Raw genomic sequence first — 10,571 nt, 5'->3', positions numbered from 1 at the left:
GTGAGTGGGGCCGCACGCAGCCCCTGGGGGGCGGGAGGGAGAAATACTGAGATCGCGTAGAATCCGAGCCCCCGCGGGCAGAGCTCCCAGGTCTGAGCCCCGCCCCTCGGCGAGACCCTAACCCTGGGACCCGGTGGAGGGGAGGTAAGGCGAGACTGTGGTCGCACCTGCCAAAAGCTCCCGCAGTTTCCCACAACTCCCGCTCCCGAGCAAAAGAGCCCGCGGAGCCCGGTGGGGAGGGGAGCCGAGACCCCCGCCCCTCAAACACCTCCAGGCCTGGAATTGGAGCCGCCTGGTGCCCGGGAAGGACCGAGCCGTGATCCTTGAAGGACGGGCCGCACATAACTTCGGTACAGTATTTACTTCTGAGTTTTGTTTGAGTCTCAGAGGGCGGGCCTCCAAGGACAGGGCTTGGCAATGGGAGGAGAAGGCTAACATAAAAATAACTTGGTTAGGAGCGAGGGAGAATGAGGGGCTAGTCCGATCTGCCTCCTCCCTCTGCGCCTGTACAAGCGTAGGTTCTGGCCCTCTCCCTTCTTGCACCTGGAGGCCAGTCTTTGGAAACCTCGGCTAAAGAGGGTAGGGGTCTGTGTGCAGAGATGTCAGCCAGCGGCGTGCTGAGGGCATACACCGTTCACTGGGGTACACAGCAGAAGAGATGAAACCAGTCCGCCTATAACACACTCAGGCATTGGCATGGACGAGGTGACATTTATTTGAGACTTGGAGGATGGGTCCACAGCTTGGAGGGAGGGGAAGGGTAGTTCAGGCTTAAGGAATAGGATCTACTAAGGTTCAGAGATGTCAGGGGCTTGATTCTCCCAGCACTGAGGGTTGGGGAAAGTGGGGGGAAGCTTCGCTGTCCAGGAGGTGGGAGAGTGGCCAGGCCAGATAGAGTCTGAATTCTCTCTGATGGGCAGTGGGGAGCAGGGGCCAGGTAGTTAGGGCTGACATTCTGCTGGGCAGGAGGCCTCATTGTAATTCAGGTTGGAGCAAGTCAGATGGCAGTTCTGTCCCTTGGTCTCTCTGATCCTGTCTTCTCATCTGTAAAATGGGGACAATAAATCCTGCCCCAGAGAGCTGCTGACCATCTCTGTGCTGTGGGGGTGATGAGATGGGAGAGGCACTCAGAGAGACTGTCAAAGGAGATGAGGTGAGGATGGTGGGGTTGAGGGGGTGCTGATAGAGACTCGCTGAGAGGTGGGATAGCAGCATTTGTCACAGGTGGGCATGAATGGAGAAGGAGGAGTAAAGGGCAGTGGTCCTAGTCTCTGACCAGTTACCTGGGGGAAGGGTTGGCGCTTCAATATGACCAGGGAGGCATAGCATGACACCAGGTGGTCATGAGAGAGAGACCTGGGAGGCCGGAGGGGGCTGGGACCAAATCTGCTCTCCCAGACCTAGGACCTGGTAAGGAGGTAGAGGAGGGGACCCAAAGGGAGGATGAGACCAGGAGGGTGCTGTGCGGACAAAACTAAGGCGGGAGGAAATAGGCTGAGAGGGAGTGGTCCAGGGCCTGACCTCTGTGCCTCTTAAGGCCAGGGGCCTGGCTGCTGGGTCAGGCCATTCAAGAGGGATGGGCCATTGTCCTCAGATGTCAATAAGTAGACACAGCAGATTCATTTCTGCCTGACACCTGCTGTCTGGTAGAGACCATCTCTCATGTGATGCATGGAGGAAAACAGTAAAAGTTCAGCAAGCATTTAAAAATAAATGGTTGGTAGCTTTTTTGAGTTTGGCCCTGGGTACTTCAAGATGAAGCAAGAGATGGCTGTGAGTCATTCCCAGCGCAGCAGGGAGACAGCTGGGTCGCAGGTGATGCCGGGAGATCTTGGTCAGAGCTAGGATTGAAGAGAATTCAGGTATCTCTGCTCAGGGATTAGGGAACCAGGAAGGGCCATGAGACAACATTGGGGTTGCAACATGGTAGTGGCCTTGGTGAGAGGGTAAGGGGCAGGCCCTGCCCTGAAAGATGGATCTCGGAGTCAGGAAAAGGGGTGTAGTCATTCTCCATTCTCCGGTGGGTGAGAGGAGCAGGGGAGGATCTCAGCACTGTGCTCTAGGTGAGCAGGGGAGTCAAGACTCTGAGGGTCTAGGCTGGAGGTGAAACCAGTGGTTCTCAACCTTCCTAATGCCGCGACCCTTTAATACAGTTCCTCATGTTGTGGTGACCCCCAACCATAAAATTATTTTCGTTGCTACTTCATAACTGTAATTTTGCTACTGTTATGAATCATAATGTAAATATCGGATATGCAGGATGTATTTTCATTGTTACAAATTGAACATAATTACAGCACAGTGATTAATCACAAAAACAATATGTAATTATAGATGTGTTTTCCGATGGTCTTAGGCGACCCCTGTGAAAGGGTCGTTTCACCCCCAAAGGTGTCGCGACCCACAGGTTGAGAACCGCTGGCTATGGGAGTAGCAGATAGACGGGAAAGGACTTGCAAGCTGGGTGTGGGATCTTTGCCTGTTAAGGCGCGGAAGCGGGTTTGGGAAAGAGAAGTTCGTTTGGATAAACTGGGTCTGAACAAATGGCAGTATCTGCAGGCAGCTGGGGCTCAGGAGGGAGGTCCTGGCTGGGGAGAGCGGTCAGAAAGTCAAGGTCCTGGGAGAGCTGAGGAGGGGAGGGCCACACCTGATGTTGAGGGACCCAAGGAGACGCCGGAGGAGGAGACAGCACTGAACCGGCCCGAGAGGCTGGAGTACAGAGTCGGTGCTGCGGCCTGTCCTGCCGCCGAGGTTAAGGTGAACTTAGACCCCAGGCACCGGTGTTCACTGGAGCCCTGGGAGAGAGGTCAAGGGCGGGGAAGCCCTGGCCCCCAGTTCCTCTCTACCCCTCCCCAGGTACCCCCCAGAATGGGCAACTCGCAGGAGAGACCGTCAGAGACGATCGACCGCGAACGGAAACGCCTGGTAGAGACGCTGCAGGCGGACTCCGGGCTGCTGCTGGATGCGCTGCTGGCGCGGGGCGTGCTCACCGGGCCGGAGTACGAGGCGTTGGACGCGCTGCCTGATGCCGAACGCCGGGTGCGCCGCCTGCTGCTGATGGTGCAGAGCAAGGGCGAGGCCGCCTGCCAGGAGCTGCTGCGCTGCGCCCAGCGCACCGCGCGCGCGCCGGACCCCGCCTGGGACTGGCAGCACGTGGGCCCCGGTGAGCGCGCGCGGGGCGGAGCCTAAGTCAGAGCGGGGCGGGCCGAGGGCGGAGTTCTAGTCTCCCCCAGCGGTGGGCGTATGCGGAGGAAACCGCGAAGGGGTAAACTGAGCCCGAGACTCTCCCACCTCCACCCCAGGCTATCGGGATCGCAGCTACGACCGTCCTTGCCCAGGCCACTGGACACCGGAGGCAGCCGGCTCGGGGACCCCATGCCCTGGTCTGCCCAGACCTTCACACAGTGAGGAGGCGGGGGGTTCTGAGAGCTCCGAGGCAGTGCAATCCGGAACCATCGAGGGGCCCCAGATAGAGTTAGAAGCTGAGGCCTCTGAAGGGCCTGAATCCGAGTTGGAATCGCAAACGGATCCGGAGCCAGAGGCAGAACCAGAACCTGAACTGGAACCAGAACCTGAACTGGAGCCGGACCAGGAGCCAGAGCCAGAACCTGAGCCAGAGCCAGAACCTGAGCCAGAGCCGGTCCAGGAGCCAGAGCCCGACCCGGAGCCAGAGCCCGACCCGGAGCCGGAGCCGGAGCCGGAGCCGGAGCCAGACTACGAGGCAGAGGATGCGTCTGAAGGTGTTAGGCTGCCCAAACCCGGTGCCAGGTTTGCGGGAGGTTGTGGCCCCGGGGGCAGTGGGCGGGCCCCACCTGAACAACCACTGTCCCCCTTCATTTCTAGATTCCTGAGGGCCGGCGCCCTGACTGGCTACTCCCCATCCAAGCCCAGTGGAACCTGGGATCCCGGCCTGGCTGGGTTGGATTCCCACCCAGGCTCCACCTGGCCCAGGATTCGCTGGAGTGAATAAACTGTGGAGGGTGGATCTGGCTCTCGGTGATTCCGGCCCCTTGCCCAGGAATAAAGAGATGGACCTGTGCTCTGAGTCAGTGACCTGAGTAGCCCTGTGCCCACCACCCAGTCCTCAGCCTCATTACATCAATGGCTCGGGCTGCACCCTAGAGATCCCAGATCCAGGGGTCCAATGACACAAGGGCCAGACTTGGGCCCTTTTATCTTCCTGAACCAGTGGGCAGGTGTTGTCGCCAGCCCTATTCCATGGAAACCCTTGGGCCTGGGATGGAAAGCCAGGGGAGGGGAACTTCTCTCCAGGTAGGGAGGGCTAGAGCTGAGGGCCCTGGGATTAAGAGGAAGAGGAAGGCATCTTGGGTAGACAAAGACCACACAGCTTATTGTAACTGTTGTTTTAATTGTCTGGCTCCTCTCAGGACGGGGAGCTCAGTGAGGGCTTGACCAGTGACTGGCACACAAACGGCGTTCAGTGCATTTCACTGACTAAATGAATAAGGGCTTTCCAGCTGCATTTCCAAATTTTACAGATGAGAAAACTAAGGCCAAGGGTGGGCGTGGGCCTGGGTCAACCTCAGACAGCGAGTCTGAGGTGAAACTGGAAGCAACAACCATCTCTGCACCTCTCCTGGTCCAGGGGGGGCTCAGGATTTGGGACAGGTAGGTGTCTGCCCCTCAGACTTGATTATGGCTGCTGCCAGGCTATGCCAACCTCTGTCAGAGACCAGCTGTGAGGGTGTGGACAAAGACAAGGACAACAGAGGCCTGAGGAGGGGGTGGGGGTAGGGGCAGGGCCTGGTGAACTCTCGGGCTCAGCTCACAAGGCCTGAAGGACTGTGTGTGTGTGCGCGCGCGCGCGCACGTGTGCTGAGATGGGGGCTAAGAACAGTGGGTGCCTTCCAGAGGAGCCTGTCCCTGAACCTTCAGAAGCTGCTGCCTCCAGCCCCAGGAAGGAGAGCACATAAATAGGGAATAAATACATGCAGTGGGAGAGGCAAAATGCTGGAAAGCACATCCCAGCCCAGCTGGGTCTCTACCTACTAGGACCCTTGTCCCTTGAGTCTGTGTGAAAGCCAGGACCCCAGGCTCAGGTAATCACCCCAAAAGAAGGGAGACCCCCACCAGGGCCCAGTGAGAGGTAGACAGCGTGAAAGCTGAAGGAGCACCAAGGGGCCGGGTGGGGGAAGGGAGACTGGAGTACGCAGATACCCAAAGTCATCTCATGCAAGAACAAGTTTCTACTCCCAAACCATCCCCCATCCCCATCCATGCTCAGCTTCCCTGCTGCCCCCAGGCTTCCCCTCTGCTCAACAGACAGAGGCAGGAGGCCACACTGTTTGCTCAACATGCTGCTGCTGGCCACCAGGTCCAGGGAGGCTAGCAGGGAACACACTCCTCCCTCCTGAAATGCTCCTGTCCCCTCCGCTTCCCCAAGAAACACCCAGCTTTGGAAGCACAGAGCAGCCCTCTTCCTCTTCAGGGGGATGGTCTAGAGCCCTCAACCAGTATCAGTTAGGCAGCAGGCGGCCCAGCTCTGCTTCGTCCAACCGGTTGGTGGCCATGATGTGCTCCAGCTGCTGCCGGTAGCGCTCCAGGTCCTGCATGAAGTGGGGCACGCGAGCATTGTTCAGCACCCCATAGGGCCGCAGGTAATCTACATCCTCATAGGACACCTGCAGGGAGGAAGCTGGGCTGAGGGGCAGGCAGAGGCCCTGGCTTTCAGGTGGCTGGTCCCAGCTCTCTATCAATGGTTTATTGCCCCGTGCTCCTGGAACTCCTCCCTGTCTCCTCCTGACCCATTCCCAATGTGATGTATTCCCAGGCACCGTCCTGGGTGTTTGCTCTTTCTCTTAACACCTTCTTTTATCATCTATGCCCTACAACCCCACTCCTGTCTCTAGCCTAGCTCCCCCAATTGCCTTTGAACACTTTCTCCTAGACAGCCCACAGGTACCTCAGACTCCCCCTAGCCAACACGGAATTCTTAGGTGTCAGATTATGCCAGGCACTCTCCTGATAGCCCTCTAGGTCAGATTCCAGGGAGGGGGCTGGGACCTGTCACCCTCCCACTCAGGGTGGCCACTGAGCCCGGACCCCGCCACTCTCTGAAGAGCTCCCAAGAGGCTCTCTGAAGCCTGCCCCTCCCTCTCCAACTGCATGGCCACTGCTGGGTTAGGCCAGACACCATCAGTTCTGCAGGAGTGATTAGAAAGGCCTCCCTCCCCCCATTCCCTTTCCTAGGTCTCTCTCTCTCTCAATCCACCTCCCATCTGACATCCAGCCACAACTTGCTTAAAGCTCCTCTGAGTCCCTATTGCTTCAGATGCAGTTTACCTTTCTCAGCTTGGCACAGATACCCAGTGCTAGGGACTTGGTCCCTGGCCATTTCTCCAGCCTCCACCTCCAGCCTTCCCGACTGCTCCTTTGGTCTGGAGTGATGCAGTATCTCCACACACACACACCTGCAGGCTGGGTCAAGCACCTGCCAGGCTGTCATTTCACCTCCTGTGCTCACCTCCACCTACCAGAGAGGCCTGGCACCAGTCTTCAGTCAAGCACCCATCAGAGGCTCAGGGAACACTGGGATGAGGAGAGCTGGCTGGAACCTCTGCAGGCCTGTGGCCACTCACCTTGCCCAGCGAGGCCAGCAGCGGGAAATCGATGGTCTGGCGGTGTCGCAGAATGCGCACGATGCCATCCAGGTACACCTGGTCTTTGCTGAAGCATCCTGTGGGCATGAGAGGGCCATGAGCCTCTACACCCGAAGCCACCCCCGCCCCTGCCCCAGCTCAGGGTACTCCTCAAATGGGTACCCACCTGGCAGCGAGGTGTCGGTCTGGCCGCGTTTGGCACGCACGCAGTACTCCCAGCGCACGTCTGTGTCCTGCACGTAGCGCGCCAGGTCCTGGAAGAGCTGGCGGAAAGACAAGTGCGCTGCTCGGTAGATGGTGTAGTAGAGCAGCGCCGCCCGCCACAGGAAGGGCTGCTTGCGGAACAGCACGCTGTGCAGGCTGGCCAGGCCCTCCTCGGTGGGGTTCGCTGGCCGCAACCTGTATTGCAGCCGGCCCTCGGCGCTGTGCCAGGGCTGCCGGGCATTGTTCACGCCTCGCAGGTAGTGGGTGCCTGGGGGAGGGCAAGGGAGGCAGTGCTGGGCGGGTCATCCCGGAACCCTCCTGCCAGGCCTCTAACTTGTACTCATGCGGGTATCCTCATGCCCCTAAACTCAGGCTCTCCCATAGCCTCTCCCTGCCACCCCTTGTCCCAACTTACAGACTCATCCAACCTCAGGGGCACCCGCACCCAAGGACCCATAGAGTCTCACATGCAGGAGTCCTCCTCCACCCATCCAGGACTACACACACACACACACCTCTCCCAAACTCACACTGCTTCCCAGCCCCCTGGAGAGGACAGGAATTCACACACCATCCCAGCCCCACATCTTGCAAGCCCTATTGTTTGGACAGTCCCGCTGATGTCCCTAGCAAAAACCAACGTTTACCCAGGGCAACAGAATTCTAGATGAGGAGGGACAGGCAGAAAAGAATAGCAGTTTGTGTCCCCTGCTTTCCTTCCAGCCTGGCCTACCCGCCTCCTATACCTGGCTCTGTGTGTCCTCAGCCAATTCCATTCCCACCCTGGAGGGCCTGCATGTTGGCTGGCTAGCGAGACCCTCAGTGTTTTCCCTCTGGCCTGTCCAGGCCCCAACAGCCTGTCCCCACTGCCCAGGGAAACCAGAGAGGAAGTGGAGGGAGGAAAAGATACCCAAGAGGAGTGAGAGATGAGGATGAACCCAGAGAGGGGCAGGCATGTTCGGGGTCTACCTCCCTGAGCCAGAGGGAGGAGGTGACTACTCATGAAAGGAAAGGGCCCTAGCCTCAAAGGTAAGTGGGAGAAAGAGCGGGGTGGGGTTTCTGGGGCCCCTCATTGTCCTCCCCACCTCCCAGCCCCGTCTCATCCCTACCTGCCCACCCACCTACCCACACCCTGACCTATCTCGTGCCGCAGCATGCCTTCCAGCCAATACTGGCGGGCTCCGGTCAGGTTGATGGCCAGTGTTGGTCGGCTGTTCTCCACCATCATCACTGCCTGGGACAGCAGGTCTTCACTCAGCTGCACCACAACCTGCAGGCGGCAGCAGTGCTCGAGCCATGGCCACCAGCCCTGGGGCCAGTGTGCAGGTGGACCCACTAATAACCCACTAATAATGCCACAGGGCATCCAGGCTGGACACTTGGCCAGGACACCTGCCCTTCGCCATCTCTGCTCAGAGCCAGTTCCCACCTTACTAGGGCAGGGACAGGGGCTTGCCAGGGGTCTGTAGCTGGCCAGGTGTGGAGCTGGGCCTGGCACCACCCACCAGTCAGGCCAGTTTGGGTCAGGTAGAAGAGGGTGCTCGAAGGCAGAGCAAGCTCACCTCCCCAACACAGCCCTCCTTCTGCATGTATTTGCGCACAATAGACCAGATCTGGCACTTGGTCAGCAGCTGGCCCCCAGTCGCAGCCTCAAAGTGTTCGTAGGTGCCAAACTTCTCCAGGACAGCCTCAATGATGCCAACTGCCTGCACACAGGGCCCAAGTGGGTGGTCAGGCCAGGCCTCTGGGGTGGTCAGGGCCAGGGTGAGGTGGGCAGGCTAGACTGACCTGATGGATGAACTGTCCAGAGGCCTCACAGTACTTCTCCAGCACAGCCGTCGGCATGGGCTCCTGGTACTCGAACTGTGGGTTGTAGGTGTAACGGGACTGGAAGAACTTGTCCCGCTCACTGTCCATGTTGGTTGGCCGCAGGGCCATCAACAGGCAGGGGCTCTTGCTGGCACCACGGCCTCCGGACTTTTGAGTCTTAGCAATGTGAGGCAGGGAGGAAGCAGACCGCAGGGTGCCCCTGCCTAGATCCCGTCTGCGTCCAGGTGGGGCCTGACTCTGGGTGCCGCCCCTGAGTCGGCCAGTACTATTTATGGTGTAGGTGCTCTCACTGCGGCGCATGTGGCCACAGTGGCCCAAGCGCAGCTCTGAGAGGGACTGCAGCTCAGGCCGGGGCCGCAGGGCTGAGGAGACCGACAGAGCCAGGGGCAAGGCCAGGGACCGAGGCCAGGGGTACAGCGGTGTTCCATCTTGGTCTGAGGGCTTCGGCCTACGGCCCAAGGTTGCGCGCCTGGCTGGTGGGCTGGGGGGTGGCTGCCCATACACCTGAGCCCCCGAGTCCAGCACCATTCTGTTCTGGGGGTCACATCCAGCTGGGCCACTCCAACTCCCCACACTGTTGACTTCTGGGGACACAGAAGGGCGTGTGGAGGCCAGCATGAGTGGATGTGGCCCCAGGACCAGCAAGCCGTGCTCTACACTGCCCTTGCTGGGTTCCCAGGGGTCTGGGTAGCTGCCCCCTCGCCCCACCTACCCCAGTGTCCATTCCCTCCAGCAGGCTCACCAAAGCAAGCTGGCCTGGGAGAAATCTGGGGAAGAGTCTATGGATGGTTCCTGGAACACCTTCAGCCTGTGAGCTCCTGCAAGCAGGCCTGAACCCCTACTCGTGATTCTAATCCCTGTGCTCAGCACCCACCTAGGCTGCAAGCTGGTAGGATGTAGCCTCAGCGGCCAGGCTGACGGGTGAGGGGGCCTCACTACCTTCTACCTGCCTCCTATCTGTAGCATTTCTCAGTCCCCCCTCCCCTCCTCGAGCCCATTAGGCCTCGGTTTGAGTGCCTGCATGCCCCTTGCTTATGCTAGTCCCTCCACCTGGAATGCTCTCTCTCTCCTCTGGACCATCTGTTCAAATCGAATTTAGAATCAGCTCTTAGGGGTCAAAGAGAAATTTTAGTAAATCCAAGCCAATCCCTGGTCTGTCCCCTATCAGAGGCATCTTCCTAGTTGTCATCCAAGGCCAGTGCCGGGGGCACTCAGCCCTGACTCTGTACCAGGGCTCAATCCAATGCTATTTTTCTCCAGCCTCTGAACTCTCGTGCCTGCCCGCCTGCTCAGGGACACATTGCCAGCCTTTCTCCTCTCTTCTACATCTACATCACCAATATCTTCTTCTCTGCTGGATTCTTTACATCAGCATAAATACATGTGTTATTTATCCATCTTAAAAAACAAAAAAAACAAAGCCCTAGCCAGTTTGGCTCAGTTGTTAGAGCGTTGGCCCGCTCGGACTGAAGGGTCCTGGGTTCAGTTCCCGTCAGGGGCACGTACCTTGGTTGCAGGCTGGATCCCCAGCCCCGGTCAGGTCGTGTGCAGGAGGTAACCAATTGATGTGTCTCTCTCACATCGAGGTTTCTCTCTTTCTGTCTCTCCCTCTCCCTTCCTTTCTCTCTCTAAAAATCAACGGAAAAAATATCCTTGGGTGAGGATTCACAAAAACAACAAAAGTAGTAGAACTAATAAGGGAGTGCAGAAAGGTAGTTGGTTATAAGATTCAGAAACAAAAATTAATAGTGAACTTGACAAGTTTATCTCAAAATTCGAGCTAAGGCAACTTTTTGAAGAAATTACTTATTCTACCAGAGAACAATCTATATAAATAAAAGCCTAAGCAGCCATTATGGCCAAAAGACTGGAACAACCAGAACGACCGGTCGATCAGTCATTATGATGCACACTGAC

The 10,571-nt window shown here is 58.0% G+C and overlaps 2 protein-coding genes across 5 annotated transcripts in view; one reads left to right on the top strand and one right to left on the bottom strand.

The window, feature by feature from the left end:
• The first annotated feature begins 6 nt into the window (after positions 1-6).
• Positions 7-4,038, top strand: NOL3 (nucleolar protein 3). Of its 2 annotated transcripts, XM_015567866.1 has the most exons (4): positions 7-350; positions 2,857-3,163; positions 3,303-3,740; positions 3,844-4,038. In XM_015567866.1, the coding sequence occupies exons 2-4, from the start codon at positions 2,869-2,871 to the stop codon at positions 3,849-3,851; spliced, it is 741 nt and encodes a 246-aa protein (XP_015423352.1). In that variant the 5' UTR covers positions 7-350; positions 2,857-2,868; the 3' UTR covers positions 3,852-4,038. The 2 variants fall into 2 exon arrangements, with proteins under 2 accessions (XP_015423352.1, XP_006769869.1); XM_006769806.2 differs by lacking the exon at positions 7-350 and having other exon boundaries at positions 2,432-3,163.
• A 311-nt stretch (positions 4,039-4,349) lies between these two features.
• The window catches only part of KIAA0895L (KIAA0895-like ortholog), a 7,901-nt gene continuing 1,679 nt past the window's right edge, over positions 4,350-10,571 (bottom strand). For 2 of the 3 annotated variants that reach the window (XM_006769804.2, XM_006769805.2), the window contains 6 exons: positions 8,613-9,238; positions 8,387-8,530; positions 7,962-8,094; positions 6,787-7,092; positions 6,600-6,697; positions 4,350-5,642 (listed from right to left, as the gene is read on the bottom strand). In XM_006769804.2, coding sequence (XP_006769867.1) covers positions 5,478-5,642; positions 6,600-6,697; positions 6,787-7,092; positions 7,962-8,094; positions 8,387-8,530; positions 8,613-9,182 — 1,416 coding nt within the window. In that variant the 5' untranslated portion in view covers positions 9,183-9,238 and the 3' untranslated portion in view covers positions 4,350-5,477. The remainder of the gene's footprint in view (positions 5,643-6,599; positions 6,698-6,786; positions 7,093-7,961; positions 8,095-8,386; positions 8,531-8,612; positions 9,239-10,571) is intronic. The other variant, XM_015567865.1, reaches the window with a different exon arrangement.

Source organism: Myotis davidii, unplaced genomic scaffold, assembly GCF_000327345.1.
Source record: "Myotis davidii unplaced genomic scaffold, ASM32734v1 scaffold243, whole genome shotgun sequence".
NCBI lineage: Eukaryota > Metazoa > Chordata > Mammalia > Chiroptera > Vespertilionidae > Myotis > Myotis davidii.
Note: the sequence above shows the minus strand (reverse complement) of the source record. Positions and strands in the feature narration are given on the sequence as shown.

Excerpts from the sequence above, each read along its gene's own strand:
- NOL3 (XM_015567866.1), top strand. The coding sequence starts at position 2,869 with ATGGGCAACTCGCAGGAGAGACCGTCAGAGACGATCGACCGCGAACGG. Across the intron at positions 3,164-3,302 it reads CTGGCAGCACGTGGGCCCCG|GCTATCGGGATCGCAGCTAC; the intron begins GTGAGCGCGCGC and ends CCTCCACCCCAG.